The 22145-nt window shown below is 39.4% G+C and overlaps 1 protein-coding gene across 2 annotated transcripts in view; it reads right to left on the minus strand.

The window, feature by feature from the left end:
- LOC101321079 (thioredoxin domain-containing protein 8) overlaps positions 1-22145 on the minus strand; it is a 53233-nt gene that overhangs the window by 23883 nt on the left and 7205 nt on the right. For both annotated transcript variants that reach the window (XM_073806388.1, XM_073806389.1), the window contains exons 5-6: positions 10025-10084; positions 7408-7473 (exon numbers count right to left, since the gene is read on the minus strand). In XM_073806388.1, coding sequence (XP_073662489.1) covers positions 7408-7473; positions 10025-10084 — 126 coding nt within the window. The remainder of the gene's footprint in view (positions 1-7407; positions 7474-10024; positions 10085-22145) is intronic.

Below are 22145 nucleotides of genomic sequence, written 5' to 3' on the forward strand. Positions count from 1 at the left end.
TTATTTTTTATTTTAATAACTTTATTTTATTTTATTATTTTCTTTCTTTCTTTTTTCCCCTTTCTTCTGAACCCTGTGGCTGACAGGGTCTTGGTGCTCCAGCCGGGTGTCAGGCCTGTGCCTCTGAGGTGGGAGAGCCGAGTTCAGGACACTGATGCACCAGAGACCTCCCAGTTCCACGTAATATCAAGTGGCGAAAGCTCTCCCAGAGATCTCTATCTCAATGCTAAGACCCAGCTCCACTCAACGACCAGCAAGCTACAGTGTTGGACACCCCATGCCAAACAACTAGCAAGATAGGAACACAACCCCACCCATTAGCAGAGAGGCTGCCTAAAATCATAATAAGGTCACAGGCACCCCAAAACACACCACCAGACATGGACCTGCCAACCAGAAAGACAAGATCCAGCCTCATCCACCAGAACACAGGCACTAGTCCCCTCTACCAGGAAGCCTACACACCCACTGAAACAACCTTAGCCACTGGGGGCAGACACCAAAAACAAAGGAAATATGAATGTGCAGCCTACAAAAAGGAGACCCCAAACACAGTAAGGTAAGCAAAATGAGAAGACAGAGAAACACACAGCAGGTGAAGGAGCAAGGTAAAAACCCACCAGACCAAACAAATGAAGAGGAAATAGGCAGCCTACCTGAAAAAGAATTCAGAGGAATGACAGTAAAGATGATCCATAATCTTGGAAATAGATGGAGACAATACAAGAAACGTTTAACAAGGACCTAGAAGAACTAACGAGCAAACAAACAATGATGAACAACACAATAAATGAAATTAAAAGTTCTCTAGAAGGAATCAACAGCAGAATAACTGAGGCAGAAGAATGGAAAAGTGACCCGGAAGATAAAATAGTGGAAATAACTACTGCAGAGGAGAATAAAGAAAAAAGAATGAAAAGAATTGAGGACAGTCTCAGAGACCTCTGGGACAACATTAAATGCACCAACATGCAAATTATAGGGGTCCCAGAAGAAGAAGAGAAAAAAAAGGGACTGAGAAAATATTTGAAGAGATTTCAGTTCAAAACTTCCCTAATATGGGAAAGGAAATAGTTAATCAAGTCCAGGAAGTGCAGAGAGTCCGATACAGGATAAACCCAAGGAGAAGCACGCCAAGACACGTATTAATCAAACTATCAAAAATTAAATACAAAGAGAAAATATTAAAAGCAGCAAGGGAAAAACAACAAATAACACACAAGGGAATCCCCATAAGGTTAACAGCTGATCTTTCAGCAGAAACTCTGCAAGCCACAAGGGAGTGGCAGGACATATTTAAAGTGATGAAAGGGAAAAGCCTACAACCAAGATTACTCTACTCAGCAAGGATCTCATTCAGATTTGACAGAGAAATTAAAACCTTTACAGACAAGCAAAAGCTAAGAGAATTCAGCACCATGAAACCAGCTTTACAACAAATGCTAAAGGAACTTTACTAGGCAGGAAACACAAGAGAAGGAAAAGACCTACAATAACAAACCCCAAACAATTAAGAAAATGGTAATAGGAACATACATATTGATAACTACCTTAAATGTAAATGGCTTAAATGCTCCAACCAAGAGACATAGACTGGCTGAATGGATGCAAAAACAAGACCAGTATATATGCTGTCTACAAGAGACCCATTTCAGACCTAGGGACACATACAGACTGAAACTGAGGGGATGGAAAAAGATATTCCATGCAAATGGAAATCAAAAGAAAGCTGGAGTAGCAATTCTCATACCAGAGAAAATAGATTTTAAATAAAGACTATTACAAGAGGTAAAGAAGGACACTACATAATAATCAAGGGATCAATCCAAGAAGAAGATATAACAATGGTAAACATTTATACACCCAAAAAAGGAGCACCTCAATACATAAGGCAAATGCTAACAGCCATAAAGGGGGAAATCGACAGTGACACAATCATAGTAGGGGACTTTAACACCCCACTTTCACCAATGGACAGATCATCCATAATGAAAATAAATAAGGAAACACAAGCTTTAAATGACAATAAGATGGACTTAATTGATATTTATAGGACATTCCACCTAAAAACAACAGAATACACTTTCTTCTCAAGTGCTCATGGTACATTCTCCAGGATAGATCATATCTTGGGTCACAAATCAAGCCTTGGGAAGTTTACAAGAATTGAAATCATATCAAGTATCTTTTCTGACCACAATGCTATGAGACTAGATATAAATTACAGGAAAAAAATCTGTAAAAATTACAAGCACATGGAGGCTAAACAATATGCTACTGAATAACCAAGAGATCACTGAAGAAATCAAAAAGTTCCTAGAAACAAATGACAACGAAAACACAACGACCCAAAACCTATGGATTGCAGCAAAAGCAGTTCTAAGGCGGAAGTTTACAGCAATACAATCCTACCTTAAGAAACAAGAAACATCTCTAATAAACAACCTAACCTTACACCTAACAATTAGAGAAAGAACAAAAAAACCCCGAAGTTAGCAGAAGGAAAGAAATCATAAAGATCAGATCAGAAATAAATGAAAATGAAATGATAACAAAGATCAATAAAATTAAAATCTGGTTCTTTGAGAAGATAAACAAAATTAATAAACGATTAGCCAGACTCATCAAGAAAAAAAGGGAGAAGACTCAAATCAACAGAATTAGAAAGGAAAAAGGAGAAGTAACAACTGACACTGCAGAAATACAAAGGATCATGAGTGATTACTAGAAGCAACTACATACCAATAAAATGGACAACCTGGAAGAAATGGACAAATTCTCTGCAAAGCACAACCTTCTGAGACTGAACCAGGAAGAAACAGAAAATATAAACAGACCAATCGCATGCACTGAAATTGAGACTGTGATTAAAAATCTTCCAACAAACAAAAGCCCAGGGCCAGATGGCTTCACTGGAGATTTCTATCAAACATTCAGAGAGGAGCTAACACCTATACTTCTCAAACTCTTCCAAAATATAGCAGAAGGAGGAACACTCCCAAACTCATTCTATGAGGCCACCATCACCCTGATACCAAAACCAGACAAACATGTCACAAAGAAAGAAAACTATAGGCCAATATCCCTGATGAACATAGATGCAAAAATCCTCAACAAAATACTAGCCAACAGAATCCAACAGCACATTAAAAGGATCATACACCATGATCAAGTGGGGTTTGTCCCAGGAATGCAAGGATTCTTCAATAAATGCATATCAATCAATGTGATACACCATATTAACAAACTGAAGGAGAAAAGCCATATGATCATCTCAATAGATGCAGAAAAAGCTTTTGACAAAATTCAACACCCATTTATGATAAAACCCTCCAGAAAGTAGGCATAGAGGGAAATTACCTCAACATAATAAAGGCCATATATGACAAACCCACAGCCAACATCATTCTCAACGGTGAAAAACTGAAACCACTTCCACTAAGATCAGCAACAAGACAAGGTTGCCCACTTTCACCATTATTATTCAACATAGTTTTGGAAGTTTTAGCCACAGCAATCAGAGAAGAAAAAGAAATAAAAGGAATCCAAATCGGAAAAGAAGAAGTAAAGCTGTCACTGTTTGCATATGACATGATACTATACATAGAGAATCCTAAAGACGTTACCAGAAAACTACTAGACCTTATCAATGAATTCGGTAAAGTAGCAGGATACGAAATGAATGCACAGAAATCTCTTACATTCCTATACATTAATGATAAAAAATCTGAAAGAGAAATTAAGGAAAAACTCCCATGTACCATTGCAACAAAAAGAATAAAAGACCTAGGAATAAACGTACCTAAGGAGACAAAAGACCTGTATGCAAAAATCTATAAGACACTGATGAAAGGAACTAAAGATGATACCAACAGATGGAGAGATATACCATGTTCTTGGATTGGAAGAATCAACATTGTGAAAATGACTATACTACCCAAAGCAATCTACAGATTCAATGCAATCCCTATCAAACTACCAATGGCATTTTTCACAGAACAAGAACAAAAAATTTCACAATTTGTATGGAAACACAAAAGACACCAAATAGCCAAAGTAATCTTGAGCAAGAAAAATGGAGCTGGAGGAAACAGGCTTCTGACTTCAGACTGTACTACAAAGCTACAGTAATCAAGACAGTATGGTACTGGCACAAAAACAGAAATATAGATCAATGGAACAGGATAGATAGCACAGAGATAACCCACTCACATATCGTCACCTTATCTTTGATAAAGGAGGCAAGAATATACAATGGAAATATGACAGCCTCTTCTATAAGTGGTGCTGGGAAAACTGGACAGCTACATGTCAAAGAATGAAATTAGAACACTCCCTAACACCATACACAAAAGTAAACTCAAAATAGATTAAAGACCTAAATGTAGGGCCAGACACTATAAAACTCTTAGAGGAAGACATATGCAGAACACTCTATGACATAAATCACAGCATGATCCTTTTTGATCCACCTCCTAGATAAATGGAAATAAAAACAAATGGGACCTAATGAAACTTAAAAGCTTTTGCACAGCAAAGGAAACCATACACAAGATGAAAGGACAATGCTCAGAATGGGAGAAAATATTTGCAAATGAAGCAACTGACAAAGGATTAATCTCCAAAATTTATAAGCAGGTCATGCAGCTCGATATTCAAAAAAACAAACAACCCAATCCAAAAATGGGCAGAAGATCTAAACAGACATTTCTCCAAAGAAGATATACAGATTGCCAACAAACACATGAAAGAATGCTCAACATCACTAATCATTAGAGAAATGCAAATCAAAACAAAAATGAGGTATCACCTCACACCAGCCAGAATGGCCATCATCAAAAAATCTACAAACAATAAATGCTGGAGAGGGTATGGAGAAAAGGGAAGCCTCTTGCACTGTTGGTGGGAAAGTAAATTGATAGAGCCACTATGGAGAACAGTACGGAGGTTCCTTAAAAAACGAAAAATAGAACTACCATACGACCAAGCAATCCCACTACTGGGCATATACCCTGAGAAAACCATAATTCAAAAAGAGTCATATACCACAATGTTCACTGCAGCTCTATTTACAATAACCAGCTCATGGAAACAGCCTAAGTGTCCGTCGACAGATGAATGGATAAAGAAGATGTGGCACATATATACAATGGAATATTACTCAGCCATAAAAAGAAAAGAAATTGAGTTATTTGTAGTGAGATGGATGGATCTAGAGTCTGTCATACAGAGTGAAGTAAGTCAGAAAGAGAATAACAAATACCGTATGCTGACACATATACATGGAATCTAAAAAAAAGAAAAAAAAAGAGAATGGACTTGAGGACACGGGGACGAGAAAGGGTATGCTGGGACAAAGTGAGAGAGTGGCGTGGACTTATATATACTACCAAATGTAAAATAGATAGCTAGTGGGAAGCAGCTGCATAGCACAGGGGGATCCGCTGGGTGCTTTGTGACCACCTAGAAGGGTGGAATAGGGAGGGTGGAAGGGAGATGTAAGAGGGTGGAGATATGGGGATATACGTATATGTATAGCTGATTCACTTTGTTATAAAGCAGAAAATAACACAGCATTGTAAAGCAATTATACTGCAATAAAGTTGTTAAAAAAAAGAATGCACACATTAAACGGTTTCAATTTTCAAGTAAAACCTCAAGAGAGGAAATAGGTAGTGTCATTTTTTGGGGGAAAAATTATTTAAATCTATTGCTTTGGGACTTCCATGGTGGCACAGTGGTTAAGAATCCACCTGCCAATGCAGGGGACACGGGTTTGATTCCTGGTCCGGGAAGTTGCCACATGACACGGAGCAATTAAGCCCGTGAGCCACAACTACTGAAACTGCGTTCTAGAGCCCACGAGCCACAACTACTGAGCCCACATGCCACAACTACTGAAGTCCGCGTGCCTAGAGCCCGTGCTCCGCAACAAGAGAAACCACCACGATGAGAGGCCACGCAACGCAACAGAGTAGCCCCCGCTCATGGCAACTAGAGAAAGCCCGCGTGCAGCAACAAAGACCCAACGCAGCCAAAAAAAATCTATTGCTTCAATTATGTTACAGCAAATACACACAAATAGAAAACGAAGATAAAATTCTACAGCTAGCATATCAAATGCTCTCATTCTCTGTACTGCAGACTTACGTAATCTTTACAAAGTTTAAGTATGAATTTTTTTTACTTTACATATATTCTTCATAACTCTTTTTATTTATTTATTTAATCTTTTAGCTCAATCATTTAAAACAATTAAAAACATTTTTTACAATTTTGAAAGGTTACTTTCCATTTATAATTATTACACAATATTGGCTATATTCCCCACGTTGTACATACATCCTTGAGCCTGTCACAACCAATAGTTTGTACCTCCCACTCCCCCACCCCTATACTGCTTCCCCCACCACCAGTAGTTTGTTTTCTGTATCTGTGAATCTGCTTCTTTTCTGTCCATAACCTTTTTAATTGCATACTGTTTCATAGACTAGATGCATCATAAATCACTTAGCCACTCTACTAAAAAAAACCATTTACCTTGCTTCCACATTTTGTTAGAAATAATGCTACAATTACTATGCACTTAGCCATTTATTTTTCCATGAGATATTTCATTAGCAAAAATTCCCAAGAATGGGATAATGTGTGAAAGGGAATGAACAGTTTGTTCGTCTTAAGTGTGTTGCAAAATCACCTTTCAAAAGGTACACACACACAAGTGTCCGTGCTCCCAGCCATATATGTAATTACTAGTTTCATCACACACCAAGTATTTGAGGCATTCCATTCCATTAATATCTTTGAGGTAATTAACATAACATACTCATGTGTGTCAGGATGGGTCTAAAAAGTTTAGTCATGTTAATTCATTTCATTTTCACTAAGGAGGGGGAAACTTTTTACGATCCATGTTTTTACAGATAGGCAAACTAAGATACCAAGAGGTTATTAAGTAAACTGCTGGGAAGTGGAAGAACTGGTTTTTGAACCAAAGAAATCAGCCCAGAACCTGCCTGGTCAACCACTAGGCTATTTAACCTTGTAATAGCTTTTGATTGATGTTTGCCCAAGTGTGAAAAACGTGTATATATTTGTGAGAGAATTTCATCATGCCCCTTGTTATAAGGTTCTTTTTTGATGGTTCTGCCCCAGAGAGGGATAATAGTGGGGTATGTCATATGGATTGGGACACCTCAAATGGTCTGAATGGGGAGATTTATCACGATTCATGCTTTTTTTTTACCCCTTGCCAATATGTAAAGTTCAGAAACTAAGAATTACATTGCTAAGATTGAAAATAAATACAGTTGTTTCGTCCATCCAGGACACCCCAGGCCTTTTTTTTTTTAAGACTCTGATGGCTCTATAATCTATTTCAATCTGCCAGTTACCATAGAAACATACCTTCTGGGCTTGCTTGAACATCTGAAATGTGGGCATTGCTTTGATGTGATAAATTTGGGCCAACTCCTGGAAAATGAAAGAAGTAGCATGAAGTCACAGTTTTGGTATCCTGTCTCTGGACCAACAGTGGTACTTGGTGACGTCTCAGGAGGCATGTCTGAGAGCCCAGGGACAGCTGATACATTACAGATTCTCTTGCCAAGAACTTTTCTAATATATCCTCAAAGCTTCCAGGAATGTTACAGTAGAAAAAATGACTGTTTCCAGCATTCCTGAGCTTTCTCATTCAAGAGCTCTAGGAGATGGGTGAGAGATGGGGGCCAAAACAGAATGGACTGAAGGACAAAATGAGCTCTATTTAAAAGAGCTTGTGAAAGACGGCAGAAGGGAGCCAGTGGAATCCAATATGGAAAGAGCATATTGTAAAAAATAAGAACGGGTAAAGGTCTCTTTATAACTCACACTTGAGACATGGGGTGATATAATGTCTTGCATTTTAAGTAAAGCTTGCATATTTCTTTCTTTTAAGCCTTATGCCTCTTCACTGCCCATCTTTGTGAAAGATTTGGAGCCAAGAGACAAGAAAATATGTTAGCACTCCAATTGCTCTAATCCATTACAATCTGATTTCAAATACCACTTTCCGTTTATTTTGTTTGAGTCAAAAGAAAATTAGCCACCCACAGGATCAAAACCTCTCCCCTGCCACCCCCACTACATTATCATTTTCATGACCACAGCAATGACAACAATGAATACATTACTATTAGAAAAGAAAATTGTGCATTTTGTTTCACCTTAAGAGACAAAGAGCTGTAATCAAAAACGAAAATAACACATGTTGCTGAGGGTATGGAGAAATCAGAACCCTCATACATCGCTGGTGGGAATGTAAAATAGTGCAGCTGTTTCGAAGACAATTTGTCAGTTCCTCAATAAGTTAAATAAAGAGTTACCATATGACCCAACAATTCCATGTCTAGATATATAGCCAAAAGAAACGAAAATGTATACATAAATGTTTATGCCAGTATTAGACATAATAGCGAAAAGTTGCAAACAACCCGAATGTCCATCGTAGGATGAATGGATAAAAAAAGGTAATATATTATTCAGCAATAAAAGGGAATAGAGTACTGATACATGCCCCATCATGGATGAACCCTGCAAGCTTATGGTAAGTGAAAGAAGCCCATCACAAAAGAACACATATTCTATAATTCCATGTATATGAAATGGCTAGAATAAGCAAATCTAGAGACAATGTAGACTTATGGTTGCTTAGGGTTGAGGTGGTGGATGGAGGGATCGGGGCAGGGAGGTGACTGCTAAAGGGAACAGTGTTTCTTTCCGGAGTTGTGAACACTTTCTAAAATTGACTGTAGTGACAGGTGCACAACTCTGTGAATATGAAAAAGACAAAGAGATAATAACCCTAGCTGTGTATTCTGAATGCATAGTATATGATTCATCTTAAAGGACAATCACACACTGTCATACTTTAATGAAAGTTGAAGGAAATGGAAACATGGAACTTTTTTTATGTTCTGGGTAGTATGTCATATATGTTGTGCCTTTTATCTTACCATACTCCGTTAATTATTACCTTGTTTTACATACAGAGAAAGTGAAGTTTATAGAGGTTAACTGATAAGAGGTCACAAAACTATTAAAGGGCAGGATGGGTGAATAGTAGATTTTTTAAATTCTAAAGCTCAAATTCAATCCAATGTATGCATAGGCCACTTGTTATCGGTACTTTTCCTCATTATAAGTGAACAAATGTTAGGAAGAAAAATTTTGTAGACACATTGTGTGTATCAGTAAGCACATTTTGATTGAGGACACGGGCTGATTATATTTGCGGAGGGGTGAGGAAGAAAGGCTCTAGGGAGGTAAGGGAAGGATTTCCTGGAATTCCTTGTGGTGTTTAAAAAACCCCACAAAAAGCATAAGCTATAGCAAGGGGAAAGCAAGTTATGTTAAAATGTCTGTAATGCATTGAGTTAGGTTTTAGAAATTGAATAATAATCTATTATAGGGGTGAAAATCAGTTTTCACCCTGAGCTCAACTTCAACCAACTGGTATTGTCTGTCTAGAGCAACTCTACTGAGCAGGATTGTGGGGCAGAGTCCAGAGCAAGTGGTGAAGAATATTAGGCTTGATTAGTGAATTCTGCCACAGTCTGGGAAGGCAGGGGCAGCAGGAGAGCCACATATCTATTGTCTTTTTAAAAAAAATACAAAATATACAAGAACGTTATGAGGGAGTTTACTACAGTTCATCACACTTATATATATATATTTTTGTTTGTTTGTTTTTGCGGTACGCGGGCCTCTCACTGTTGTGGCCTCTCCCGTTGCGGAGCACAGGCTCCGGACGCGCAGGCTCAGCGGCCATGGCTCACGGGCCCAGCCGCTCCGCGGCATGTGGGATCCTCCCGGACCGGGACACGAACCCGTGTCCCCTGCACCGGCAGGCAGACTCTCAACCACTGCACCACCAGGGAAGCCCGTTCACCACACTTTAAATTGCTTATATAATCACTGAGACAGCACTCTCAATGACATTGCGTTGGATTTTACATATCTACAAGGAAGGATTTAAGATTCTTACCCGAGCATCGTCCACATCCACACTAGCAAACAGGACGTTTCGGTATTGCACAGACATTTCCTTCAAAGTAAAAGAGTAAAAAATTCCTCATTAGCTTAATGTTAATATTAAATCACACACTAGCAATGTCTTTTAGCAAAAACAAAACCGAACAAAAAGGTTGATCAAGAGAGCTAAGCATCATTCTGGCATTGCACTACTGCCTAGAACCTCAAGCACAGAAGTCAAAGTTGGATGCTGCCAAGGTCAAGCAAAGATCAACGGCAGAACCAGAGTCTAAAGTCTGTGTCCTGCTATGTATCAAAACTAGATTTTCCAGAATCCTCTGCCAGCTGTCTTCCTGTTAGGTTCTGCCAGTGGGAAGCATTTGCAGGAAAATGGAAAATGGGAGGAGGGAAAAACAACTCTCCTGCTTCTGTTCCAGATGTTCTGGAAGCATCTTTGACAGCGGTGGTGACAGTGGTGTTGGTAATGGGTATGGGGTAGTGGATGCAGAAGCAGCCTGTAAATGTCAGCTCCTGGGATTTTCTTTTTTCCCAACAGCTAGGTTCATTCTTTAAGGGCACTTAATAGCATACTGATTTGTTTGCATTAACATCATATCTCAAGCATTTCCATTGACCTGTTTCAAATGAAACCTCTCTTCAATGGTGGTATGAAGTGTCCAGAGTTTGGCCAAGTGGAGACAGCAACGGATGGAGCTGTCACTGGTGGCTGCTCCCGTGGGCAAGCAGGAAGCAGCATGACATGGACTGATTAGGTGGACATTAGGTGCAGAGTTCTGTTGTAGGGATTCTCTCCGGTTGTTTGTCCATGAAATGTGCCCTAAGTGGGAGTTCTTTCTTCAGTGGCTCATCAAGATGATGAAATTGGGGGAAAACTCTTGGATAATAAACACGAAGGTCTTTGGTATCTTAGAGTACTTTGCAGATAAAAAAAAGATGCTGATTTTGACTGGCAGCATCTCCACGCCTGGCAGGAAGATGGTGTTGCCCAAGAATTCTGGAGAAATTGACTTGCACTTTTCAAGTTTCAAGATACATGGGTGTTCTCCAGTAGCAGTCAGGCGGGGCAATGGGTTTGACTTATGTGGACATCTGATTTCAGGGTCAGGTTCTATTTAGGAAGTTTTCAGAGTCTCCCAAGTCTGACAGGAAGTGGACAGGGTTATAGTAGTTTTGTATTGAGTAGTAGTCAGAAGACATGGTACAGATGGTACAGGTTCGTTGCTAGACTGGGGTTCCCTTGTGAACACTGCCTTCCCTCACTATCCCACTCCATCTACCTAGGACCCTCCTCTGCCCTCAACAAAAATTCTTCCTCCTGCTCTGTTCTTCCTCCCATACAATCTGTTACCATCTGGTCACCTGTTCTGTTTGCTCTTAACTCTAAACTGTCTCCTGAATTTGACCTTTCCTTTTTTCTCCCCAAATCACTGCCCTAGTTTTGGTAAACTCATCATTGATATTGTTGTTCACCTTGGGTTACCTGCCTCAGTCTTTCCAACCCATTCTTATACAACACTGCCAAAAGTATTTTCCAAAAACCCACATTTGATCATGGCAAAACCTTTTTAAATATTCTTCTATTTTGACTCTACAGCAACTCATTAAGTTATAACACAAGGGCCTTCTCCATCTGGGCTCAGCTTCCTTTTCAAGGCTCGTGTGTTGCTACTTCCACTGTATACACCGTAAGTTAGCCTCACAGAGTACTTGCCTTCCCACGATCATACCATGCAATTTCTCAACAAATTTATAACCTCCTCTTTTCCAGAAATGTCCTTTTTGGGGTTCTATGCCAGGTAATCCTCTTAGCCCAGAGTCATCAAACTTTGCCCTATAGACCAAATCCAGATCTCCACATGGTCTCATAAATAAAGTTTTATTGGAACATGTTTGCCCATTCGTGTATTGCCATTGCCTGCTTTTGTGCTACAAGATCAAAGCTGAGTATATATGACATAGACCATATAACCTGCAAACCTGAAAATACTGACTGTCTTTAACCTTTACAGAAAAGGTTCCTGACCCCTGCTCTTAATCATCAAGGCCCAGATCAAATGGGACTGTGGAATTTACTCAAGACTTAAAGTTTTAAATCACTTCTTAAAATCCACATTTGCTTATGATTTACTTTTTTTCTTCTTGCCATATATCCTTTAGCAGAGACTCTGGGTTGTCAACTTTTAGTTTTTGTGTGTCTGAAAAGGTCTTTTTAAAAAAAATTAATTAATTAAATTTTATTTATTTATGGCTGTGTTGGGTCTTCGTTGCGGTGCGCTGGCTTCTCATTGTGGTGGCTTCTCTTGTTGCAGAGCACAGGCTCTAGGCACACAGGCTTCAGTAGTTGTGGCACAGGCTCAGTAGCTGTGGCTCACGGGCTCTAGAGCACAGGCTCAGTAGTTGTGGTGCACTGGCTTAGTTGCTCTGCAGCATGTGGGATCTTCCCAGACCAGGGCTCGAACCCCTGTCCCCTGCATTGGCAGGCAGATTCTTAACCACTGTGCCACCAGGGAAGCCCCTGAAAATGTCTTGAACTCTTCCCCACCTAGAGTAATGGTATAGCCGGCTCACTTCCATTCCACCTTCCTGCAGAACCTGGAAAAGGGAAAAGGTAAAGTTTCCTTGGATTCCCTTGCAGCTAGAGTTCTGGATGCAAATTGGTTTCACCAGTGAGATGCATGAAGGCAAGACTTGGAAGGCAGAAGTGAGACAGGGCTACTTTCTTTTCATCTTTGGATGTCCTGCTGGAAAGCACGACTGGGGTGTGGGAGGGTAATCGTGCTGGAGGCAGCAGCTATGCTGAGGGATCCAGTGCCCCGACATCAGCTTCCGGATTCTGATTCTAACTCCCCGACTGCTGTTTTTCTGTTTGTTTGTTTTCTCCCAGTAGTGGCTTCCCATCTCTTCTCACATCTGATATTGGTAAAGTTAGGATCCCCTCAAGTGGGTCTGTTGTGCTTTTGAGTCATTCATGGGGTTCCCGTCTGGAGCCCATTCATCCAGTCTTGTAATGATTTTATGAGCATTTAACTCCTCGTATTAAAATCCTTTTCAGTCTAATTTGGTTTCTGTTTCTACTTTGATCTCCAACAAAGTGCCCTAGAGTAAGAAAAGCGTTTCCTCCAACTCCATTATGTACAATGAGTTTTTAATAAATGACACATGATGAATACCTTCTCTTGAAAAAGTTCAAACATTACAAGAAAAATAAAGCAAAGCATGGACTTTTCCCATTCTCAATCCTCCCCCAATTTTCACTCCCTCTCACAGAAAAAAAAAAAAAACTTGTTTGATCTGCATCTTCTGCTCCCCTTTGTCGACATATAATATATATGTATATATGTTGATATATACATACACACATATGTATATGTATCTCTGTTTTACATAAATGGGACCGTACTGTATACATTTTCCTATATGGTTCTCTTTTTACTTAATTCTATTGTTGTCTTGGAGGTAATTCCTTCATTATGTGTGGGTCTACTGGATTCTTTTTATCATCTGAATAGTATTTCACAGTGTGGATACACCCAAATTTAAAAACTGTGTGTGCGTTAGTCTGGATCCCAACAGAAAACAGATGGCACATTCAAATTAGGATAACTTAGGGACATTCATCACCAAAGGGCTAACTATAAATAACTGTAAAGTTAGGGATGGGTGTTGAGGAGCTGTGAGAGTCTGCACACAACAGTAGCAGGGCCCTTACCACCCTCAGGGCCCGAAGGTATGAAGGGAGAAAGGGGTTACCAAGCCCGAGATTAAAATGCCTCATGGGCCATTGAAATTTGATCAGTTTTGACTTTGTGGCAGGTGAGGTAGTTATACTCCTGAAGCTAAACTTTGGAGACTCTAAGTTTAAGTGTCTGAATAGAGGGGCCTGCCAGATATGAAAATGTTCCCTGTGGATATTCTAAGAATTTTAGGCAGAGAATAGATGTTGAGATGTCATGTAGCCAATTTCTCTTTTGAATATGTTTCTTTTAAAATTAAATATCAAAGGTTGTGACTGTCGTTAGAATGAATTCAGGTAGATTGAAGAGTTTAAGTCAAAAAAGTTGAAATGTTAGAAATCTTGCTGAAAATAAACCAGAGTATTTTCAGTTGTGTAGAGAAATCCAAATTTTATATTTGAAGGAACAGATTTCATAAAATGGTCCATAAATGTGAAACATCTGTGCAATAAGGAGAAATGAAAAGAAAATGCCCTGAGTTTCTTTCTGCCGCACGTTATACACCTCCCTCCCCATCCCTCAACGGTTAAAACTCTTAAATGGGGTAATAGGAAAATTAACTAGATGAAACATTGTATAGACATGAAAATGATAATCTGGAAACTTGATAAAAACATGAACAAATGTGTATATGGAAAAAGATCTGAATATAAGTATATGATTACAACTAAGTGGAATATTTTACTAAGATATTTTATAAAGGAGTTCAGATATGAAAGGAATATGTGAGACATAGGATTTGTTCTGATAATAGGGTGGAAGGATTGGGAGCAGTTTATTCTTTTATATTATAGTTAAAAACAAGTATCATGTTCATCTGTAATCTATTCCAATATTTGGAAGTTCTGAATTCTGGAACTTAGGTAAAATGTCATTATTATGAATAATCCATTGCTTTGTACGATTGTACTCTTTCACACCTTTTGATGATCCTTGCAGAATTATCCATAGACAAGTAACATTAATTTTCTGGTGTGTATACTAATGATCTAATTAGATCTCACTATATTATATTCAGGTTAACCAGGATGCTTCAAAAAACTATGATTCTGTGCAAAATATTTTAAGTTTAATTAGGTCCCATTTGTTTATTTTTGTTTTTATTTCCATTACTTTAGGAGATGGATCTAAAAAGATACTGCTGTGATTTATGTCAAAGAGTGTTCTGCCTATGTTTTCCTCTAGAAGTTTTATAATATCCGGTCTTACATTTAGGTCTTTAATCCATTCTGAGTTTATTTTTGTATATGGTGCTAGTGAATGTTCTAATTTCATTCTTTTAAATGTGGCTGTCCAGTTTTCCCAGCACCATTTACTAAAAGGACCGTCTTTTCTCCGTTGTATATTCTTGCCTCCTTTGTCATAGATTAATTGACCATAGGGGCGTGGGTTTATTTCTGGGCTTTCTATCTTGTTCGATTGATCTACATATGTCTGTTTTTGTGCCAGTACCATACTGCTTTGATTACTGTGGCTTTGTTAGTGAGGTCTGAAATCAGGGAGCCTGATTCCTCCAACTCTGTTTTTCTTTCTCAAGATTGCTATTGGTTAGTTGTGTTTCCTTACAAATGAAAAAAAATTTTTTTTCTGGTTCTGTGAAAAAAGCCATTAGTAATTTGATGAGGATTGCACTGAATCTATAGATTGCCTTGGATAGTACAGTCATTTTAAAACAAACTTATGGTTACTAAAGGGGAAAGGGGGGTAGGGGTAAATTAGGAGGTTGTTATTAACACATACACACTGCTATACATAAAACAGTTAACCAACAAGGACCTACTGTGTAGCATAGGGAACTATACTCAATATTTTGTAACTTGTAAGGGAAAAGAATCTGAAAAAGAATATCTCTATCCCTATCAATCTATCTATCTATCCGTCCAAATCATTGTGCTGTATGCCTGAAACTAACACAACATTGTAAATCAACTATACTTAAATAAAATTGAAAAATTTAAAAAATAATAATAAAAAAAGAAGTAGGCACCAAGTGGCGGGGGGAAGCTGTGATTCCATAATGGCTCATAAAGGCAAAACTTTTAAGATTTATTGGGAAAACTATTTAAGAACTTTAAATTCCTTCTAAAATTGTGAAGTAGACACTGATGATACTTACATGAAAAAGAGGATAAATTCTTTTGCAAGGACCACACCATTTTGCTGAAAATTCAATTACTACAAGTTTGTTTTCGGCAGATTTCAAAAGTGCTTTTAATTCATCCTGAGACCAGAGCATAAATGAGGAAATGTGCACAATCACTGAATCTCATAATGTCTTGCAGGGAATAAAATGACAGCTTAGTTATGGTGCCCCACCCCATTGTTCTCCAGGGGATCCAACCTTTCCTAAATGTCCCTGAGGGCATATATATATATTTATCTTTCTAAGTATACATAAGTGATGATATACCCACACAAAAAGGTTAGGATTCTATTTACCAGATGGGTTGGTAATGGTGGTTGGTAATGGTTGGATACCTCTGGGGAGAGGCTGAGATTAGACAGTGAGAGATGAGGGGTGGAAGGTGGGGATGAATGGGTGTTCAAGGTGGACATCTATATTTGATTTTTTAAACAAGGACCTAAACATGCATTAACAGAGAAATCTAAAGGAGAGCTAACCTAATACCTTGAATCATTTCTTGATTTTGTTTTGTTTGGTTTTGGGGGGGGGTGGGCTGATCATTATTAAAGATATAGTTAAAACCATATATTTAAGGATTAGACATGCTTCTTGCTGAATGTCTTAAGTGAATTTTTTCTACCAACTGTCTGTATCATCTAAGTAAAGTAAGATTTTCCCTCCTGGGACCTCAGATCATGGTATCTATGCTTGATTGCTTTGTGAACAATGTCCTACACTAGTTATTTCATGCACGGCTTGTCTTTCCAACAAGTCCCTGCAGAACTCAATCCTGACTCACTTCTGTGCCTCCATGGCCCCTAACTGGCACCTGGTAAGTGCTCATGGAGCATTTAGTTGATGAATGAATGATCTGCTAATACACAGTGCTCTGTTCAAGATTTACTTTTCCTTTTCTCACTGGAATTCTACCAAGAGTATCTAATTTACTCTGCGCTTGGTATTCTCTTCCTTAATCTCTACAACCACCCTATGCAGTGGATATTATTATTATTATCCCAATTTCACAGATGAAAAAACTAACATTTATTAACTTTCTCATAGTCAACCAGCTGGTGAGTGGTGTAGTTGGGATTGCTAACCTAGTAAGCTTGACCCCAGAGTCCATTTCCTTAACCACTAGACAAAATCGTCTCCTGAGTTCTTTACAGTAACGGGGCTCACTCTTCCTCTCTCTGGCCCAAATGCCATCATGCGCTTATACCTGGACCACTAATTAATACGGAGGGATGGGATCACTAATTGAGTTAAATCAATCAGGGCCTATCACTGGAAATAGGGATGGGGTTAATTCCATACAGATGGCATATACTTCATAATAGGGGAGTCTTGACAATTAACATTGCCATTTGATTTACTTTCAAGAAGTGAAACGGATGACTCAAAGAAGACATGCTCTTCCTTTACCAATATTCCTCCAAGAGAGGGGTGACTAACTTTTCAAAAAGCCACGCCAAGCCTCCACTTCTCAGTTGCTTCTGAAGTTATAAGGTAGATGCCATCCTCAAAAGCATACATGTCTTCTCTTCTCAGTAGTTGTTAGGGTGTAAAATGGACTACCTGGTCCAATGAATTTGACTTGGCTAAGTTCTCTGAAGGTAATACTCCCATGGTATGCATAGTGATCCCACATGTACCTACTGAGGCTGACTCTATGCCAGCTACTGGACACGCTGCTAGGATATAGCATAGACAAAAAACAAAACATTCCACCCACTGCCTTCATGGAGCTTACATTTGGTGGGGAAGCCAATGGTAAGATTAATAAGTAAAATATATAGTAAATTTGTGATCATTGCTAATAAAGAAAAAAGGAGAAGAATAAAACAGGAGGGAAGGATGGGCACTGGATGACAATCACAGTTGGGGTGGCCAAGGTCCACCTCGATGTGACATTTGAATAAAGACATAAAGGAGACAGTAGGCCCTCAGAATAGGTCTCTGAGGAGGAGATGGAGAGGGCTTCTCAGAGGATGAGTGAGACTCCAAGCTACTCTATGAGAGTCCCAGAAAACCAAAAAAAGAAGAATTACCAAAATCATTAGCAAGTGTGTGCTATTTCTAAAACATTTTTTTATGTCAAAGGTACATGGCAATGCCTTCTTTCAATCTGGTCACTCTCATATTTGTGATCTTACATGCAGGCACATTTGGGGAAAGTGTCAAAAGTCTAATTCTGAGGGTGCTAGTGGAGGGAAGACCCAGTCCCTATGTGTCCCTCTTCCCTCCAGCTCCTGGTCCTCCTGTAATGTGGTCACATCAGAATGTCTGGATGCTAAATGCCTGCTCTACCTCTAAATGATGTAGGCCCTTAACCACTCTTTTAGAGGCAATTTTCTTTACATAAAGAATTATCCCTGGCCCATATATGTATTGAGATTTGTTGTGGCAGTACCATTGGACAATGGATAGAAAGTGATTTTATGAAATACCACCTAAACACTTGTTAATGCCCCTGGTCCATTCTATAGGCATGTCTAGGGGTTCTGTTCTCTTTCCTGGGATAAAAGAAATATGTGGACTATTTTACTTCCATAAAATTTCCCAGGTACAACTAAGGTAAAATTGGTGGGATCAGGTACAGGATGGGCTATGTTAGGAGCTGGCCTGGATCCAGCTAGAGTCAGAGCAAGAAATGAGATGGAGGAAGGGATAAAACTCTTTTTGATCAATTTTTCTCTTGGCTACTCTCTAGAGAGTGCCATCCCTCAAGAAACAACATGAAGAACAAGCATTAAAAAAGAAAAATCTCCTCTTGCTACAGAGCAATGAAGGAGTACTGGATGGAGGAAATATTCCTTAAAGTTGATCAAATCTGCTCTCAAGGTGTCTCTTTTGAAACACTCCTTGAAGCCACATAAATACTTGCCATGTCTCTAATATTCTGCACCATGACTTACACCTGGGAATTGCGGACAAAACTCTCCTGTTGGTTCAGTTGGCTGACTGTAGCTGTCTCCTATCAACTATAGGATCCTAGCTGGAATACAAGGGTACCTTCTCTATGACATCATTGAACATGACATCTTAGAATCTGGAACTTTGGCAGACATGGAGCTAATTTCATTTTGATGCTATGACTAGTTAGTCAGTGTGTGGTCAGCCAAAAATCAGCCAACTGCTGGCCTTGTGGGCAGAGTCAAAAACGTGTCTGTCTCTTGTTAACCTTCTACTACCTATTTCCATGCACCCCCTCCCTTCCCCAGCCCTGGCAACCACCAAATGAGAAACAAGCAAAGTAATATTAAATAGATGAAAGTTATTTTCATTTAGGATTTTGAAGGGATTAGTTTGCAGTTGAGAAAGATACTAAAGCCTAATCCTATAATAATGTTTCTTGTACATTTGGTTTTATGAGTCACAGAGTCCCTAAACTTTGTTATTTTTGCTCTACTTATTTAGGAAGTAATGAAACTTCACTTTCACGGACTGGACCAGGGTTTGGCCAGGGTTTGGCCAAGAACCAGATAATATTGGGGGCTTTATGGACCACATGCAGTCTTTGGTTCATATTCTTTGTTTTTAAATCTTTTAAAAAAGTAAACATTTTTAGCTGCTGGGCCTTACAAAGATAGCAGCAGCTTGCCAAACTCTGCACAGGATGATTTGTTATTTTTCAGAATTTAAGGTCAGAAGAAAACCCAAACATGGCCAGGACCAATGTTCCTCAGACCTTCCTCAGAGCAACACCACCAGCCATCACCACAAAGTAAGAAACTGCAGAATTCTACAATAAAACAAAACCAGCAAAATCATTCTTTCGGTTTTTTCCACTCCTCCATTCAGGTCTCTCAGGAACGAATTATCTGCCTTTCTTTTTAGTGTGTGTTAGATGAAGAGCTATGAATATTTCTTGTACAGCCTCGGCCAAGTTGTTTTTTGTTGCTTCCCAGCACCCATTTCTTCCACTTTCTACCAAAAATACACGGATTTTTCTGTGGGTGAATTTATCCCTCCTCCATTTTACAGCAGCTATGCGGTTTGTATGGGATTCATCTAAGTCCAGGGCTCCACCCTGATGATCTTAATCCAACCAACAATCCTATCTTTAGGCCAAGGGTTAAGCACGAGAGAACGAGAAAGCAAGAGAAAGCAATTCCTAGCCCTTGTGACAGTTACTGAAATTTCCTCTTTCTTCATCTGAATGTAAACAAGATGCTGGCTGGCAGCTGTTATAAAACACACAGGAACCCAGTCTTTAAGACCAATGTTTCAGAAAGCAGTGAGGCGACAGAGAGGAAACCTGGGTTTTTGGTTTGGTCCACTGGATGAAATGTTGCTGGAAGTGCTATATCTAAGTCTGACATTTGTTTCCACAGACAGCAAATTCCTTTACAGCTGAAACTGAATTAAGCTGGAATTTCTAATACTTACCTGGTAAACACTCAGATACAGTATTACAGAAATTTCTCCACTTGGGTCAAACCGCAAGAACTATGACTCAACATGGTCACTGGTGTTTAAAAATCTCTCAAACAAGGCACACAATAGTAGAGCAAAATCTAACTTCAGGATTGAGGAATCTAATTTCTGGCCTGCAATGTGTCCAGACTCAAAATACTCATTAATGCTCTGAAATAACTATTTACCAACTGGCATGCCAGTCATCTAAGTTCCTTTCTGAGCCTCCCTAACTGCTTCATATTTATCAAGGGAGAAGGTGGAAGGAAAATGAGCTTTAGACTCAGACAAATGTTATTATGCCACTTTACGGTATATGAGAGGCACTAAACTTGGATAAAACAACTTGGTGTCAAACCTGAGCGCTGCTACTGTGAGCTCTTGAGCAAATGACTGCTTATCTAATCTTCTATTTCCTCATCTGTGAAATGGAGATAGCGCTCACCTCTTAGGGATATGATGATAATTAACAGATATAAAGAAGTCTAGTGAAGTGTGTACAGCTCCTAGCTGAAGCCAGTAAAGGCATGCACCATTCTGGCTTTCCAAGTTTCTACTTCTGAAAGGGGTTTCTTACCTCTTAGCGAACAGAAAGCAAACCGCAACCCAATGTGCTCCCTTCTGAGCTGACAGAGCTCTAAAAAGGAGAAGCGACATAGGTTGTAAGCTAATGTCCACAAGCCTCTGATGGCCCACTATGTTGATCGTACCATAGGGTTGGCCAACATTGGTAAAATGGAATATTTTAGGAATCAACAGAGCCTCTTACTTATCTTGCAAAGAGTCCTAAGATCCGGCAATGCTGGGCCTTTCATTTTGTGTCACATGATGACTGTCAGGTGGAGAGCAGTGGCTGCCCCTCTGGAGGGGGCATTGCCCTTTCCAGCTGAGTCCCGTCCCCATCATCTTCCATTGCTTCAAGAACGCAAGGTGGAGTGGCAAGAAGCCATTTTTCTTGTGGGTGTGCAGCTATTTGTCTTCTACCACGATAATAGATATTTGAAGCATTTCTATTGTCTTGCCACTGTCTGTTGTATTCTTTTTTCTTTGTCCCTGGGGTGCTTTGCTTATTAATATTACTTGCCCGGCTTCTACTGGCATTTGAGTTTGAGACTGCTGATTTTGATGCTTCTACCATCACAGCCAGGAATTTTATTCATGGTTATCCACTGAAGATCCCATCATTGCCTCTCCTTCTTCTTTTCTGTCTTTTTCATTCAAGAAGGAAAGGCAGATGTTGATGCATGTTGAACATCTTCCAAGCCCTAGGTTGAGAACCAGTTTTGAAGTGTGGGCTCCATTCTTGGCATCAATGTCATTTATGTTATTTTGCAAATACCCTGTTAGTTAAGGTGATTGTGTTCACTCTACAGATGAGATAATCGAGGTGCAGCCCTTAGATAACTTATCCTAGCCGGAATCAATTTAGAATTCAAGTCTGGGTCACCTGTCAGATAGGGAGGAACACAGGGTCAGCTGGAATCTGCAGGTCCCTTAGAAAGCTACTTAATACTGGATGAACTGAATGCAGTGAATTCCTTTTTTTCCTCTGCATCAGAAGCTATCCATCATCTTTACTATTCTTTTCCTTATGGAATATAGATCTTCTTGAACTTCTCTCCACTGCATTTGGAAAGGAGATGGTACAGAATTAACTCTCAGGCACAGCTACTTAACCAACAAACTCCTGCCATGTCCCTGGGTTCCCAGAAGTGGAGCAAGCCTGGGCCAGGATTTCTGCCTTCCAGCACTAGGGCTTGTAGACTTTTCCACAGAATTAGCTGCTAAGCAGCTTGCCCAGCCCACGGGCAGGGAGGGTACAAGCCGATGGATCA

Source organism: Tursiops truncatus, chromosome 6 (genome assembly GCF_011762595.2).
Source record: "Tursiops truncatus isolate mTurTru1 chromosome 6, mTurTru1.mat.Y, whole genome shotgun sequence".
In the NCBI taxonomy this organism is placed as follows: Eukaryota; Metazoa; Chordata; class Mammalia; order Artiodactyla; family Delphinidae; genus Tursiops; species Tursiops truncatus.